This window comes from Chrysoperla carnea, chromosome 2, assembly GCF_905475395.1.
Source record: "Chrysoperla carnea chromosome 2, inChrCarn1.1, whole genome shotgun sequence".
NCBI classification, from domain to species: Eukaryota; Metazoa; Arthropoda; class Insecta; order Neuroptera; family Chrysopidae; genus Chrysoperla; species Chrysoperla carnea.
In genome coordinates, this window is record NC_058338.1 from 98660306 (window position 1) to 98679366 (window position 19061).

General features: G+C 29.8%; 1 protein-coding gene across 1 annotated transcript in view; it reads left to right on the top strand.

Annotated features, from left to right (window-relative positions):
• The window catches only part of LOC123293121 (zinc finger protein 91-like), a 49186-nt gene that overhangs the window by 3969 nt on the left and 26156 nt on the right, over positions 1 to 19061 (top strand). Inside the window, exons 2-6 of the mRNA XM_044873835.1 lie at positions 1925 to 2912; positions 6442 to 7167; positions 7261 to 8030; positions 8220 to 8683; positions 14544 to 15407. Coding sequence (XP_044729770.1) covers positions 1925 to 2912; positions 6442 to 7167; positions 7261 to 8030; positions 8220 to 8683; positions 14544 to 15407 — 3812 coding nt within the window. The remainder of the gene's footprint in view (positions 1 to 1924; positions 2913 to 6441; positions 7168 to 7260; positions 8031 to 8219; positions 8684 to 14543; positions 15408 to 19061) is intronic.

The following is a 19061-nucleotide window of genomic DNA, read 5'->3' on the forward strand; positions in this document are numbered from 1 at the left end:
AGACAACTACTACATTCCTTCCAAAGTGTCTTAATGTGTAGTTGACGTAAGCAGCAACAATTTCTCTGATTAACATATTCTGGTGCCAGATGACCTTATGGAGCAAGTAGCCTCCATCCACCACAACCAAAGTGGTAGTGTCTATAGGGATGTTTTTGCGAAATAGGGTAAAAGCTGAGTAAAACTTGATGTTGTGCCCTTACGGAGCCAATCGTCACAAAACAAAGCCATTGGGTAAGGAGCCAACTCGTATTTGAAGTACTACTTTCAAGTCTTCATTTGTCTGTTTTTGATACCGCGACGAGCAGATGCTATAACATTACGTTTAGAGATGTATCTTTTCCTGCATAAATCGCGCACACGGACTTCATCTAATGTTTGTAAAAAATCTTTATTTTCATTAAAGCCATGCTTCACACTCAGTTCGATAAGCGAAAGGAGGATGCCTGGTTTTTTTTTACTAATTTTACTTCACCTTCTTCAAGTGTATTCCGGCAAATAAAACAAACTCCCGGCGCAACTGACATTACAAAACTTGGTTCTTAACACGTTCACTACAGCCGAATAGAAACAAATAAGACGTCACGGACGAAAGTGTCTAAAGACGTCTCGAGTTATATTTATACCTAATTTTGCAGTTTTTAACGCATTACACCAAAAAAGCAGCTTTTTATCGCGTTTTTTTTGACGTTTCAATAAATGAATTGTTTCAGTTGTTAAGTAAGTAGACTTCTTCAAAGTATTTGCTAGAAAACTTTTTTCGAATAAGCATCATATCTCAATAACTATTAGACTTACGGAACTGTAGATCGGCTTGAATTGTTTCAAATTTAGTATACTTTCAAAATGATAATGGCAACTAATGTCAAAAAGCTTACTGTTTTTGCTTGCAAAATATGGTTTCATACTCTCCTAAGGGATTCAAATAACATACAAAAAAGTAGCTTTACATCATACTTTGTGATTGTAATGTAGGATTTGACTGGCATATATAGTGTGATCAAATAAAAAAAAATGGCGTCATTTTTTAGATAGTTCCCGATGAACCCGATTTGTCCATCGATGTCCCCACAAATTGCAAAAAATCATCGATTTTGCTCGAAATTTCAAAAGTTCATAACTCTTGTTGTTTTAAAGATTAAAAGCTGAAATTTAAATAGATTGTAGCTTTTGTGCCCATGTAGTATCACACACAATTTCAGCAAGATTGAATGTATACTTTTTGCAAACCGCAGCTGAATGCAAAAAAAAGGACTTTTGTAAAATGGCCCTAAAAAAGTTGTGGTGCGGTAACGCGCTATTTTTTTTACGTGATCATATGCTTCAATAGTTAAAGAAATACCTACCAAAGTTCCAACCTCTTATCCTTAGTAAAAGTTACTAAAATAATTATTTTATTCGTCTTTTTATACGGCGCCAAAGCTTATTAAAAGTTTTTTATTTTTAACTCAATCCGAAGGTGTCTGACGCGAAAGATCAGATTTGGACCCTTTCCGACCATCAAAAAATGTTCAATTTTAGTTTCTTCAATTTGTATCATAATTATCTACTTAATTCAATTTTTTTCTCCGAACTCAGAATTAAAAAATTCAAAAAGTTAATTTGATCACACTAATAATGCTAAACTATATAGTATGTGACATAGTCAGCAACCATGAGTTCATCCTGCCGTGAGAATGAGAAGCTATATCAAAATTTTATTACTCATGGTATTGGTAACACTGTAATTATTGACATTTGACAATTTGTATTTCTATTTTTACCTAAGAAAACAAATAGCGTTTTACGTCCCATTACTTTATTTTTTGTCTATGCGTTTTACTCTGTTGGTTAAGGAAGAAGGTGTAGGAATTATAATCGGAGTAAATTTGAAAAAATGGAAAATAATTTATTTTTTGATGAAAATAATTCTTTGTTTATCAAGGAAGAAAACATTGAATTTGAAGAAGATACAGATTTAACAATCAACAAACAAATAGATCAGAATATTTCAGAACAAGAAGTTCATTCTCAAAATGGAGAAAAACATTTTTCATGTGAAATTTGCGATAAAAAATTTACACAGCAAAGTTCTTTGAGTACCCACATACAACAATTACATGATGAAGATAAACGCCTTTCATGTGAAATTTGCGGTAAAAAATTTAAACGGCTACGCTTTTTGGTTGTACATTTACAAACTCATACTGGAATAAAACCTTTTTCCTGTGAAGTTTGCGGTAAAGCATTTCCACAGCAAAGTTTTCTGATTAGACATTTACGAACGCATTCTGAGGATAAATCTTTTTCATGTGATTCTTGCACCAAAGCATTCAGAACGAAACAGTTGTTAGTTCGACATATTCGAATTCATACTGGAGAAAGACCTTTTACGTGTGATATTTGTATGAAAAGTTTTAATCAAGATAGTGCTTTAGCTCAGCATAAACTTATTCACACTGAAGAAAAACCTTATGTATGTGAAATTTGTGAGAAATCATTTCGTCAAAAAAGTAATTATGTTAAACATAAACGAACTCCTCATACTGGAGGCAAACAATTTTCATGTGAGTTGGTAGAAAATAGAAAACCGTTTTCGTGTAAATTTTGTGGTAAAAAATTTCCATTTCATTGTCGAAGCAATTTTATTGAACATGAACGGATTCATACTGGCGAAAAACCTTTTATCTGTGATATTTGTGATAAACGATTTAATCGTAAAAGTGCTTTAACTCTACATAAACTAGTTCATACCGGGGAAGAACCTTTTGCATGTGATATTTGTGGGAAAACATTTAATCAGCCAGCAAATTTAAGTCGTCATAAAAGAACCCATACGGGACAAGAAAAATTTCCATGTGATAAGTGTCACGTAGGATTTAATCGTAGAAGTAGTTTAGTTCAACATAAACGACTTCACGTCGGAGAAACAGGTAATTTATGGAAATTTAATCTTTTAAATCCGAAAAATCATTAATTTTTACTGAAGTGCTAAAAAATTGTTGTAAAATACTTCTAATTATTAAATAAATTTAATTTTCGTAGTTGCTATGAGACCATATTATTAAGGGAAATTGAAAAGGACTGTCCAAAAATAAATTAAAACCTCTCATAAGTTATTTGTTGAGGTTTATACTATAAATATTCATTTATGAATTTCAATTTAAATTATTCTAAATACATATTTGAAATTATACACGGTAATACTTACAGGTGACATCGTTCCCCGAGAACCACTTCTAAATAATTGACTGAGTTAATTGTTGAAATACCATGTATAGACATTGTTTATTACTTTGTCACATTATATACATGCTGACACACACATAACTGAAATACCCATATAGTACTACAATTTGCGCATAATATGCGCTCTCACGGATAAACAATAATTTTCTAGAAAAAAAAAAAGAGTGTGTGTACTTATGTACACGCGTTAGAAGTTATACTTCTTTCATTCAAAATTAATTATTCATATGAATACTATATTTCACAACCATCGACTTGAACTGGCTCAGGGATATAAGTACTATGTAGTGTATAGTATGAACACTCAGTACTGTAACTATATTCAGTGTTGAAAATATATTTTTTTATTATTTCAATTCTGTGGCTAACTTCATCATGTCGTTCGTGCGCGCGCAGCTCACAAATTCACTCTCATCCAAACGCGCCAAAAGAAGTATAACTTCAAAAATTCAAACAAAAGTTGTTTATTTTTTTATAAGGAACCTTTTTTACATTTAAACTTTTGTTCTATCTCTAACGGTTTACAAGATGGGTCCTACGGACCCAAGACCCAATTGACCTATGCTGCTCATTTAAAAACTTGATATCTCTTTTTGTTTTTGAGTAATCGTGATGACAGACAGACAGACGATAGACAGACAGACAGACAGATAACCGGAAATGGACTAATTAGGTGATTCTACGAACATCTATACCAAAATTTTGTTCGTAGCATCAATATTTTTAAGCATTACAAACTTGGGACTAAACTTATATACTATGTATATTTCAGATATACATGGTATAATTAGGTAGATAGTAGATACTTTGCTTACGTTGTTTAGGTATGTGCGACTGACAAACTAATTGATCAATAGTTAAATAATAGTTAATAGTCAAAATTTTAGCGGAACTAAGCATATTAATAATAGGTTTTTATGAATGGGAACTGTATGCGAGTGTTATCAGCTTCACCACCGAATGCCTAAGATAGGCCCAAGTGCCATCTAATTGTCTAAGAGATGGAAGTAAAGTTTGTGTTTTGCGGGATCTGCGGGGACTAAGCGGGATCAAGCATAGTATAGCTACCAATTAATTGAAGTCCCAAGCAAGATTCAAGAGATTGATCTAATGGTTCTAGAGATGTCAGTAATGGCTTTTTTAAGTGGTAAACATAGTATTCGCACCGTGCGTGAGTTTTATTGGAGGCGTTTCCATGGTAACGATACACTTCTTTAATTATAGAATTTTGTGGATGCATATATAATTGTATGGATTGCAATTATGACCTACATTGAAAATTTAATATTATTGATTCACAAATTTAAATAAATAATTATGATAGTTTACATTTGAAAATTAATATTTTTGCAATTTGATTTCGTATCTTCACAATTTTTAATGCATTAAGTTTAATTAAGTAGTGTTTTTCAATAATTTTTATTTGACATTTTCTATAACATTAACATGTAAAGAATTGCAAAGTAGTCATAACAGTCTCCTTTAACGCCAAAATTTTTCACTGGTGGCGCTGGCATCGATTTTATTGTCCCTACCATCACTACGCACACAACGAATAGCTATTCATGAATTGAAGCTGCAGATTAATTAAGATTAATAGTTGCTAATCAAAAGTTATAATCAAATAAATTATAGGTGAAACGAAGTTCACCGAGTCATCTAGTAATTAACTTATTTAATTATTTTAAAATATATTTTTTTTAATTAGAATCTATATTTAATAAATTATTTTATATTTAATTTAGTAAAAAATTACCATTATAATTAATAAATTTAAATTACTTTTGATAATACAATGACATATCTTTAACACATGTGCAACGTTGCCAAGAGTAATATAATTTTATTAAATTTCATATTTTTTGTGATAATTTTTTTTTTTCCATTATCTCAAAAACTAAAAACAAAAATATTTTGTAAATGGATACAGTTATTTATAAGCCTATGGTAGCTCTTTTGTGAAGCTGTCTTTTCTGGGCATTGAGTTATGAACCTTAAATTGGTGTGGTTTCCTTATAAAAATAAAGTAATAGCCCGTCTTAATTTAGTAAGTTTAATATCGTTTTTCACCAAGAACAGTAATGGCTTTATATTTTTGTTAGGCTTTCCTTATTATTTGAATAATTAACTGTAAATTTTTGAAAAGTTTGTCATGGCATTTTCTTCATAACAACGTTGAAAATGGTAAATGCGAAAACTCGAAAAATTAATGATTTTTCATTATTTGAGATTTTGAATCAAATTTTTGTTGTTGACAAAAGTAGAAAGATCATATATATAAGCTTTACAACAAAACTGTTTTTATTTTTTCCTGTTAATTTTAAAGTTACAGGCAGTTTTAAAAGCACTCTTTAAAAGAGAAAAGAAACACCCACCAAAAATTGTGCGTAAAACATCTTTGTGACGTAATAATGTTAATTGAATAGTATATCTGTCCATTTTTAGACCATGTATATATGAAATATACATAGTATATTAAGTTTCGTCCCAAGTTTGTAACGCTTAAAAATATTGATGCTACGAACAAAATTTTGGTATAGGTGTTCATAGAATCACCTAATTAATCCATTTCCGGTTGTCCGTCCGTCCGTCCATCTGTGGACACGATAACTCAAAAACGAAAAAAGATATCGATCTGAAATTTTTACAGCGTACTCAGGACGTAAAAAGTGAGGTCAAGTTCGTAAATGAGCATCATGGGTCAATTGGGTCTTGGGTCCGTAGGACCCATCTTGTAAACCGTTAGAGATAGAACAAAAGTTTAAATGTAAAAAATGTTGCTTATAAAAAAATAAAAAACTTTTGTTTCAAACATTCTTTTGTAAACATCACTGTTTACCCACGAGGGCGTTAATTAGATGCAAATTTTATAGTATGTATTAATATAGGAATATCAAAGTGAATATCTTTTGTTATTTACGTGACGTCAAAAAAACAAACGATTGCGCATCAACACTTGCGCATTATATGAGAATATCAGTTAAATATGTCAGATATGTATGTATGTGTAATGTGATAGAGTAATCAACACTGTCTATACATGGTATTTCAACAATTAACTCAGTCAATTGTTTGTTTTCACTTGTTGTCAAAAAAAAGAGTAAAAATATTTTTCAAAATCACCATTCCGTTTCAAGTAAAAAACTTATGAAAATAAGAATTATTATTATTAAATATTGATTATTTATTTTGTTATTTTATTTCCTTAAATAGATGGACCGGAAGCTGTTACCAACGAATTATCAGATGAAGCAGAAGAAACAAGTTTTCCAGATGAAATACAAGGTATTAAAAACGAAATAGAAGAAAAAAATATAGATGTAGGAATTAAAATTGAAAGACTTGCAGAAAATGACTCGGTATTAGAAAACGAGATAATAAAAGAAAAAATAGATGAGGAAAATATAGAAGTTGTAAGAATTAAAATAGAAAATGATTCGATAGATGAAAATGAAAGTATTTTAGGGGGTATACACGAAGAAAATGTAGAAGATATAAAAGTAAAAAGTGATCCATCAATTCATGAACAAATGATCGAAAAAGAAGAATTTTTTACAGATAAACATGAAAATATCAAACTGGAACAAAAATTAAATACGGAACTAATCATAAAGGAAGAAATATTCGATGAAAATTCTTTCGAACATCAACAAATTCAAAACAAATATTTTCCATGCGGTTTATGTACGCAAACATTTAATCAGCAAAATTACTATATTCAACATATGCAAACTCATGCTCGGGACAAGCTGTTTCAGTGCGACATTTGTGAGAAGAAATTTACTCAACAAACGAGTTTAAATTATCATGTATCACGTATTCATACCGGAGAAAAACCATTTTCATGCGAAATTTGTGATAAAAAATTTACACAACGAACCAATTTAATCAAGCATAAAATGATTCACACCGGTGAAAAACCTTATACATGTGATATTTGTAATAAAAATTTTAGACAAATAAATTCTTTTAAAAATCATCAATTAATTCATACGGGTGAAAAACCATTTGCATGTAATATTTGTGGAAAAGCATTTAATCGTAAATCTAGTTTAATTCAACATGAACGTCTTCATACCGGAGAAAAACCATTTGAATGTAATATTTGTGGAAAAAAATTTAATCTTAAAGCTACTTTAATTCAACATGAACGTCTTCATACCGGAGAAAAACCATTTGAATGTAATATTTGTGGAAAAAAATTTAATCTTAAAGCTACTTTAATTCAACATGAACGTCTTCATACCGCGGAAGAAACATTTTCATGTGAAATTTGTGATAAAAAATTTAGTCAACGAAGCAGTTTAATCAGACACAAAGTTTTTCACACGGGAGCAAAACCTTATGCATGCGATGTTTGTGGTAAAACTTTTCTATATCAAAACAATTATATTCGACATAAACGGGTACATTCCGGAGAAAAGCCATATTCTTGTGATGTTTGTTTGAAAAGATTTAAGCATCGTATCAGTTTATCGACACATGAACGAATTCATACAGGAGAAAAACCATTTTCATGTGATTTTTGTGATAAAACATTTGGTCAAAAAGCAAGTTTAATTGCGCATAATCGTGTGCACACCGGCGAAAGACCTTTTCGATGTGATTTATGTGATAAAACATTTAGTTATCAGATCGCTTTAATTCAACATAAACTTATTCACACCGGAGAAAAACCATTTTCCTGTAAGTTTTGTGAGAAAACATTTAATCGTAAAGATAGTTTAAATCAACATGAACGTATTCATACGGGGGAAAAACCATTTTCGTGTGATTTATGTGATAAAGCATATAATCATAAAGTTAGTTTAATTCAACATAAGATTCTTCACACTATAGGTAGACCATTTTCATGTGAATTTTGTGAGAAAACATTCAATCGCAAGGATAGTTTAATTCATCACAAACGGTATCATACAAAAGAAAAACTATTTTCTTGTGATTTGTGTGATAGAGTGTTTAATAAAAAAAGCAATTTAATTCAACATAAAAATGTTCATGCCAAGGAAAAACCATTTTCATGTAATGTTTGTGGTAAAGGATTTAATCAACGATTCAGTTTAATTAATCATAAAATGGGCCACACAGGAGAAAAGCCGTTTAAATGCAATGTTTGTGATAAAGGATTTAATCATAAATCAAATTTAGTTCAACATACTCGTTTGCACACTGGAGAGAAACCATTTACATGCGATGTTTGCGATAAAACTTTTACTCAACGGTCCAATTACATTGTACACAGACGAGTTCATACTGGTGAAAAACCATTTTCATGCGATTTTTGTAATAAAAAATTTAGTCATAATTTAAGTTTAATTCAACATAAACGTGTTCACACTGAGAAAATAACTATAAGAGATGATGTTTGCGATGGACATCTTAAACAGCAGATACAAACAATAATTATAAAAAATGAAATCGACGAAAATGCTGCAAACGAACATGAATCAACAAGGTAATTTCCTTTTTTAATTTGTCCCAAAATGTTTAAAGATAATAATTATTATCATTTTTTGGAAATGAAAACTTCTTTAGCCGTGTTGAGCGATTTTATTATAATAATTTTTAGTAGCCGTTCAATATTTGAAAATATAATAGTGAGTACTTCACTAAAAAAAAGGTTTTATCCGGTTACTCGTTAGGCCCAAGATTTTGCAGCGGGTTCTCGCTCTATAATTGACTGCAAAAATTTAGCTTTCTTAGCAAATTACTTTTATTGGATTTATTGCAATTTTTTTGGATAGTGTCTAGATTTCGTAGGAACAGTTCTACGAAATAACAATTTTGATACAAAAAAGCAAATTTGGGTAAAACTTTTCATTCCGTTTAGCTAAACTGTACGATTTTCGGAAAAATATTTCGAACAAAAAATGTTACTTCTTAAATTAATAACAACTTTCTAAATAAATTTCAATTTTTGCCCCAATTTCAAAAATCTGCTCCAACAATAAATCTGAAACCATATAATTTCTTAATTTCAAATTCGAAGTTATTTAAAATTTTGTCATTATTAAGTGGAACCTCTATGTTTCCAATTCCAATTTACTTCGTTAGCATAAAGTGACTTGATTTCTAAATTAAGCCATTTTTTTTGCAGCTAGATTTAGCAGCTGCTCTGCTTTGTATGTTTGTTTCAAAATAAATTTCTTTTTTATCTCAATTTCCTAGATTTTTTATTAATTTATTTATACTACTCGAAAGTTTGTACTTGCTTTTTGGATCAAGATATTCACATTCTAAGCAAATTGTTAAAGCAATAAGATTTTATTAAAATGTTTAATCGACGTACTAAGCTTGTATTGTGTTTACTTACATTACTGTAGGAAATGAAGCATTTCACCCAAGAATTGTCTCCTAGTCAGTGGATTTTTATGGGAGCCAGTGGAAAATGTTTGTCTGAGTGTACTCAAAAATGTCATATACATTAGTGTTTGTATTTTTTCGATTTACGCTCATGCGGGGGGCCAGTTCTCTACTCCTGTACACCATGTTCTTTTTATTAAACATTTAAAAATAACTATTGGGATTTATTTTTGGGAAAATTTTTAATATTTTTTATCTCTAACATTTTATAAAGTTTTCGAGATATAAGCATTTGAAAAAAAAAAATTTTGCGTTCTGGACGAAAATAAAGATTATTTCGTGGTTCCGGCCAAAAATTTAATTTGATAGTTATTAGATATTATATATTGGACTATTTTTAGCATTTTTGTGCACTTGACAATTTTCACCAAACCTAATCCTTTTTGATATATAAGCGTTTGAAAAAAAAAAATTCGTATTTTTGTCAAAATATGCAATTTTTTTTCTTCCAATTTTTAACCAGAACTACAAAATAAGCTTCATTTTCGTTTTAGCAAAAATACGAATTTTTCCTTTTTCAAACGCTTGTATATCAAAGAGGATGAGGTTTGGTGAAAATTGTCAAGAGTACAAAAATGCTAAAAACAGTCCAAAATATAATATTTAAATACTTTTAAATTAAATTTTTGTTCGAAATCACGAAATAATCTTTATTTCGTCAAGAACTAGTTTTAGGAAAGAATCGGCAATTTTTTTTTCTTCAAATGCTTATATCTCGAAAACGGTGAGGTTAAGTAAAAAATGTCAGAGTTAAAAAAATATCAAAATTGTCCAAAATATAAAACCCAATAGTTTTTTTAAAAGAGAATATGGTGTCCGGGAGTAGGGAACTTCTGCCCCGCCGCATAGGCGTAAATCGAAAAATCACAAGCACTCATGTATATACCCATTTTGAGTACTCTCAGACAAACATTTTCGACTGCCTCTCATGAAAATCTACTGACGAGGAGACAATTCCTCAGTTAGACGGTTTTTTTGGTTTCATTTATTCGATTATTTACTTACACTGTATGTTGTGTATGTGTATTGTTAAAAATAAAGTTCGAAAACTAAAATCCCGATTCTCTAATAAAATCGCTCCCTTAAAAGTATGAAAACAAGAAAGTATTTTCATCTGAAATTGTTATGATCAGTAAAATCGTCATTACAGTCGGGGGACCTCTTTTCTGTCCTGTGGAAAACTGTTTAATCATAGAGGCTCCCAGATTGTAATGACGATTTTACTGATCATTAAAATTTCAGATGCAAATATTTTCTTGTTTTCATGCTTTTAAGAGCACGATTTTATTAGAGAGTCGTGGTTTTAGTTTTCGAACTTTATTTTATTTAAACTATTTTGAGGTTATAGTTTTGTGAAGTATTACAATATATGTTTGAAAAGTGCTAATTACTTCTTATTTTTTAAATGTGCTAATTACGCCCTTTAATTTGATACCAAACACGCTATCAGTAAATCGAAATTTCTTTACCGATCATAACTTTATGTCCTCTAGAGGGCGCCATATTTAATTGTATGTGACGCCTTATAGTTTATAACCAGCGGACAATCAAGACGTTTCTAACGATACCGCATTTGTCAATTTACGATAAGTATTTTAGAAGCTAGGCGAGAACAGATGAACATACATACATATGGGTCTAACATATAACCCTCGCTATTGTATAGTCGGGGTAAAAATATAGAAAAATTCTGTTTTTAACATAGTTTTAAAAAAACGAAAATTGGCAGAGTGGTATAATTTTTTACAAAATAATCCTAATCCAATTAGTCTATGGAGGCCCAATGTTAAATTTGACAAAACAAGCCAAAAAATATAGCGTTTTTTGTTTACGGCTACCGAAGGGCTAAGTTAACCCAAAAAAATTCGTAAAAGTCAAAACTAAATTTCTTCGAGCATGATATTTTAAAAGCAGCAAGTAAAAGTTTTTAATTTTTGATGCCGAAATCAGGCCTTGACAAAAGTGCATTTTGGATGAAAAAACACTAAATTTTAACGGGATCATAGCCGTCGTTAATAATTAAGAAAGATAATAATTGCGAATATTTTTAACTTCCCGCTAAGAAAATAGGGAAGTTATTGTTTTATGTAAACCTCTCATAACTTTTGAACGGCTTGTCCGATTTGATCGCGGGTGGTGCCATTCGAAAGGGCTTGACCAAAATTAGATTTTGAGGCCTATTTGGACCGATAGATTTCGAAAAATCTCAAAAAAACTGCAAACAAAAATTTTTTTTAAGTGGTTTTTTTTGAATAACTTTTAAACGGCTGTATCGATCAATTCCAAAAACTAATCAGCTCTCAACATCAAAAAACCACGTCGATCACCACCAGTCCGGTCAAAATCGGTTGATTCGTTCGTGAGTTATCGTTGACGAAAGAAAACCCAAAAAAGCGTTTTTTCGGAATAACCTCAAAATTTTTTGTTCTATCAATTGAAACTTAAAGATTCTTCACGAAGCTTCAAAAACTGCGTCGAATGTGTAAAGTTATCGCGATACTTAGCGGGAAGTTACAGGGATGACCTACAGGGTCAACCGTTTTCCAAATTTTTTTTTTAATATGAAGTAAGTATTTGTTAGTAACGTGTGCAAGTTTCAGTGCGAATTTTTACTTTTGGCCGCAAAAAATCCACCCCAAAAAAATGCACTTTTTTCGAGACCAAAATTCGGCATCAAAAATTAAAAAATTTCACTTACTGTTAAAAGTGTAGACGAAGAGATTAATTCTCGAAAAACCGCTCTGCCGCAGTCCCTCGACCAAGAGGCAAGTTTTTACGAAAAGTGTCCTTTTTCAAAAAATTTTCAAAATTTTTGGTTAAAAAAAACTGAAAATTTGTGAACCCAACTCATAACTTCACTAAATATCAACTTTAAAATCGAAAAACAAAGAAAGTTATGAGCAAATTTAAAAACGATCATTTTTCGCTCATTTTTTCAATTTTTTTTCATTTGGCACCAACGTATCCAAATCGGATTTACCAGACATCAATCAAAAGATTTTTTTGAGATCTAGAACTTGCCAATTTAATTTTTTTGCGACACTTTTTTTGACTCTTGCGAATTTTTTCGGTTAACTTAGTCATTGATTAGCCGTAAACAAAAAGCGCTATGTTTCTTGGCTTGTTTTCTTCTATAACAACGTATTCGTTATTCGTCTTCATCAGTTTCGTAGGTTAATTAGAATATGTGCAAGGGTTTACAAGAAGACAGTTTCAGTTTTCGAATGATATCAGAAAAATTTCACTGCGATGATTATTCCAGGTGATACAGGATTTTCAATCCAGATGTGTCAATTTTGCTTGGAAAGTGTATATCTTGGTCCAAACAACTCGTACGGAAACTTTTTTTAGCTCATTTTCAAAAAAAATAAATAAGCTTTCAAGTCAAGCTTTATATAAAATTTGGTGATAATATTTCTCACTCTTTCAAGAGTCCAGAGCAGTAAGAAGTGATGTTAATTTTGAGCAAAATATTCCTAAACTAGAAAATAAAAGTTTTCAAACGAGCTATAATTGTTCTAAATTCGATGATTTTTCGCAGAGATACAACTGTTTGAAATTTTGGTAAAAGTATATTAATATTTTGTGTATGACACCACAGAAAAAAAATGAATGTATGAATTAAACAACTTTCCTGAGCGTAAATGCTTCTTATTGTAAATATACATAGTTTATTTGTATATATAAAAGAAAATACTGATTAACTGATCGATCAACGTACAGCTGAAACCAGCCGTAACGTTTGTAGCATGAAATTGTGCATCAACGTTCCGTAGAATGACGTAAGTGAGTATTAAGAAGGGATTTTTAGGAATTAATCTCCTAAGAGGTTAAAAGTTTGTATGAATTTAAAAATCTTGGTCAATTTTGAAGTGCTTATATATCAATTTTTACATTATTAACGATGGGCTTAGTTACGAACGGGCGCTAGCCTATTTTATAAAATACTCCATTTGTCTTATAATAATACAATACCGCATTTTTCTTATAGTAGTGTAAATGACTTACTCTAACTTTTCTCAGTTAAATATTCCGAAAACTTAAAATTCTTTTATTGCGCATGTGGTTTTGCAATGGACTTTTTATAGGTCATTTCTTGCTTCCGAATAATGATAATCGTGAAAAAATTTTCACTTGGATTTTTTAAGCAGAAAAACCTTTATTTTCCTGGGCTATACTATCATTGAAGCTGAAAACTTAAGTCAAGTTTAATGTCTGCGTAAGATGTGCACCAACACACCCAAAATTTTTTGATTGAAGAATAGATAAACCTTTTGGCAGGTCGTTGCATTTATACCCAAGAATGTTTTTAAACATACTTTCCATTCCGAAGTCCAAATAACTGAAAAAGAAATGAAAGTAATATAAATGCCAAATGTGTTTCTAGACTATATTTATTTACTTTTTGGCAGGTTTAGCTACTATGTTAATAAAATCAATTTTAAAATTATGAAATTTATAAAAAATTTAAAAAAACGGAATTATTCCAAAGTTTTAAGTTTTTTCACTTCTGCCGTCAATCCCCCGATTTGCCTATTTTTTCTGGTTTAAAGCCTAGTGTACACGTATAAGATTCAGATTCCATACCACTGAGAAACTACTTTACAACTAGTATCAATTGCGTAAGATTCCTGTATTTATTTATTTAGAAATTTCATTATTATAACAAATTCAGAGTGTCCAGTAGATTAGAATATCGGATATTATAAGGGAATATAATTGACCGGGAATTATTTTAGAAATTAGAGGAATTCAAAAAAAATTTGGAAATTATGTGAAAAAAATGGTGTCGTTTAATAATGTTAAACATTAGTAAGGTATTAATTATAAAAAAATTAAAAAATCAGGGAATAGTATGATAAATTATACTAGAAAATCTTCTCCAATTTTAAATTTTATTTACACTTTCTAAACTCTAGTATTTATAACAATTTGTAATTTATTTTTTATAGTGGCGAAGACCCCATCAAACCTGAAATGCAACAGGAAACTTTTGCAACGGATTGTGAACTTATAAAAGAAGAAAGGTGTTTAATAGACCCTAAACTACTTAAAATTGAAATTGTGGAAGAAACTTCTACATTGGAACCTAAACGAATCGGTGAACATGAAAGTATCTTGGAACAATTAAATCCAGAATTAATATTTAAAAACGAAAAACTTGACAAAAAAAATATTCCAGGACAAAACTCTACTCAAAACAAACGTTATCCGTGTGATCTTTGTGGTAAAAGTTTTACCCAACGGACCAATTATAATCAACACAAACGAGTTCATACTGGCGAGAAACCTTTTTCCTGTGATTTATGCGATAAAAAATTTAGTCAGAAGGCTAATTTAACACTACATAAACTTAAACATACAGGAGTAAAACTATTTTCCTGTAATTTTTGCGATAAAACATTTAATCGTAAAGATAATTTTGAACAACATGAACGTAGTCATACTGGGGAAAAACCAGTTTCATGTGATTTGTGTGATAAAACATTTGCTCATCGATCGGGTTTATATAAACATAAATTCTTTCACACTGGAGAAAAACCATTTTCCTGTAAATTTTGTAATAAAACATTTAATCGTAAATTTAATTTAAAATCACATGAACGACTACATACTGGTGAAAAACCATTTTCATGTGATTTGTGTGATAAAGCGTTCAATCAGAAATCCGCATTAATTCAGCATAAGTATCGCCACGCGGAGGAAAAAATGTTTAGAGATGATGGTTGTGATGGAAATTCTGAACAGCAAATACATTCAATAGTTATAAATCCAGAAATCGACAATTATGCTGTAAACGAACATGAATCAACAAGGTATTTTCCTTTTTAATATAACAGTATCGAAGCCATACCACTTTTTAAAATCTAATGTATAATTTTTCTCAAAATATAGCACGACAAAAATAAATAAAAAATCTTGGATATCAAGAAAAAAATCTTGCATCTTTGAAATTTTCCACAGTTAAACAAAGATAAAGAGTTGAAAATTTTCAGGTAACTTCAACTAATGATTTTTTGAAACATTCTAGAAGAACGAAAAAAAAATTCTAGAAAGTAGTTTCGAAATATTTTTAAATTTTTTTTGCTCGTTCAAAGTAAAAAACCCATCTTGTAAACCGTTGAAGATATATAGAAGCTGCGTAAAGATTAGTAGCGCCTTTTTTTATAAGTTCCTGTGTTTCTTATTTTATTATTACTACATCTATTACACTTTTATAGAAATTACAGTCAGTGTTTGAACCACGCAACGTGATGTTTTGAAAGTTTGCGTATTCACGGGTTTCTGTATAATGGGTGTCGGAAAGAAAGTGCGACAGCCGGCAATTCAATTTTAATTTCTTAATTAAGTCAATATAAAAACGTTTTCTGTAAAATTTTCATAACTTAGTTAAAGTTTGCTTTTTGTCATTTTTAAACTTAAAATTCAACGAAATTAATTCGATAATAATATTTTTTTCTTAATCTACGTCTAACAGAGATCCGTAAGGAATAAATATGCTAAAAGCTCAGAATCCAGGGATAGTCAATGAATCTTTATAAAAACTGTTCGACTGCATTGTTTAAAGCTTACTTAAAGAAGTTAAAAACAAAAATTTTGTTCGATCGATGGAGGAGGGGGAACCCTTTCTTGGGGGTGGGGAACCGATAGAAGGATGAATTCTAAACAAAAAAAATTCATTAAAGTATATTTCGAAAAGCCAATACTTTCCGAGTTATTGGCGATTGAAATTCGGAGTATTTAACGCCAAATAACTGAAATATTTGAAGTTTTTGAAGAAAGTATACTTAATTCCAAAAAAACTGCCTCAGTTAAAACATTCTAAGCGTATTCATCATATGTTATGTTATGATAGTAACACTTAGAATGTTTTAAAACGAGCACTTTTTTTTGACTTAGAGTATACATGGTACACTTTTTAAAGTACTATAAAAACTATGAAATTAGAAAAAGTTTCAAGGCATTTGCATGAAAATTGACGGAGTTATAATGACAACAAAGCTTTTCGTACCTTTCTTTTTATGTTATATTCAGTACAAAAACTGATGAATTAACCACGAGAACTAAAATTAATGCTTGCCGCTTTTCAATTTATTTTAGGTACTGGCAACATGCTCAAAAAATTCAAAATTCAATATTACTGTAAGAAATGAAGCATTTGACCCAAGAATTCTCTCCTCATCAGTAGATTTTTATGAAAGCCGGTGGAAAATGTTTGTCTGAGTGTACTGAAATATGTCATATAGGTGAGTGTTTGTGTTTTTTTGATTTACGCCCATGGTGCGGGTCAGAAGTTCCCTTCTCTCGGGCACCATATTATCTTTATTAAACATTTAAAAAAAACTATTGGACTTTATATTTTGGACAATTTTAAACATTTTTTAATACTATACATTTTTTATTTAACCTCACCGTTTTCAAGATATAAAACAATTTTAAACATTTTTTTGATACTATACATTTTTTACTTAACCTCAACGTTTTCAAGATATAAGCATTTAAAAAAATTGCGGATTTTTTCCGAAAATTCGTTGTTGACGAAAATAAAGATTATTTCGTGGTTCGAGTCAAAAATTTAATTTGAAAGTTCTTAGATATTATAAATTAGACTATTTTAAGCATTTTTGTACTCTTGACAATTTTCACCAAACCTCATCCTTTTTGATATATAAGCGTTTGAAAAAAAAATAACTTTTTTTTGCCAAAAATTCGTTATTGACGAAAATGAAGATTATTTTGTGGTTTTGGTTAAAAATTCGATTTGAAAACTATATAACATTTTATTTTGGACCATTCTAAATACTTTTTGACTCCTGGCATTTTTTGCTAAACCTCACCGTTTTCGATATATAAGACTTCGAAAAAAAAAACGCATATTTCGGCCTCGATTGCAGCAATAAAATATAAAGTCCAATAGTTTTTTTAAATGTTTAATATAGATAATATGGTGCCCGAGAGAAGGGAACTTCTGCCCCGCCCCATGGGCGTAAATAAAAAAAGCACAAGCACTCACCTATATGACATTTTTCAGTACACTCAGACAAACATTTTCCACCGGCTCCCATAAAAATCTACTAACGAGGAGAGAATTCCTCAGTTAGACGGTTTTTTTGGTTTCATTTCCTCGATTATATGCAATAGATTTCTTGATATTTTTTCACAATATATTATTAAAAGATGATAAAAAAAGATATCGTGATGAATTATGCTAATAGAATTATATAACAAAACTTAATTTTCCATATTAAATAAATTATCCATATTTATCCATTATTTTTAAACTATTTTAACCAATTTTATAATTTATATAGTGTATTTAGTAGAGACACCAGTCAGTATAACACAAAAATTTTAATTTCCGCAACCATGGACGCTAGTATCGTCCATTCAGCTTCTCTATATTGAAAAAAATTAAAATAATATCAACCTCATTTCGAAGTTGACCGTTTCGTATTGAAATAAAATAAAAATACTTTCAAACAATTTTCTAATGATTGGAACAAATACAGCTAAATATTTATATTTACAGTAGAATGCGATCGAATTTAAAATCTGAAATTAATTAATACAAAATCACTAAAGTTAAATAAACAAAATCATTACTTATATAAAAGAGATTGATTTTAGTTTAAAGGCATACATTTTATTGATGGAAAATAAAATTGTACTTAAATATATAGTAGATATATATATTCGTGTAAATAAAGCGAATAGATAATTAAAAGAAAATTTCTTTGCGTTTGCTTTAAATATAGGATTTGGTTACTACGAACGCATACCTGTCATGTCTAGTATATATGTGATTGTGTCAACTACATGAAGATTGTTGTTACTAACTTACAGAGAGTTTGAAATAAATTTATTGATCATTTTTATAATATAAAGGATTTATTAAAAAAAAAATTAACAACTTTTGTTTGAAATATTTATTCGTAAACATCACTGTTTATCCGTAACGGCATCTTAAAAATATTTATTACTATCAAAAATTTCGAAATTTTCAAAATTAGTTTTTCTAGAATTTTGTTTTTTTTTTTTTTTTTAGAATGTTTTACAAGACCACTAGTTGAAGTTACCTGAAAAATTTCAACTCTCTATCTTTTATAGTTTTGGAGAAAATTGACACCAAAGGTTTTTCCTAAGTTGCGCCCTCACGGTAAAACAATGATGTTTACGAAAGAATGATTCAAGTAAAAGTTGTTTGTTCTATCTTTAACGGTTTACATGATGGATCTTTTTTCATTTGATTGAATTAGCAAAACATTCCATTTTAAAATTGACATATCACGGTCAATTTTAAAGCTAGAATATCGAAGCAAAAAATTTCACAATTCAATCAGCTAGAACTTTTGTTTGAACTTTTTTTTTATTTGATGCTTAGTTTTTTTGTAATTTGTAAAAAACTGATTAAAACTCCCAACAACCCCGCAAAAAGGGGATTAAGCACCCACCTGAGTGGTTGAATTTTT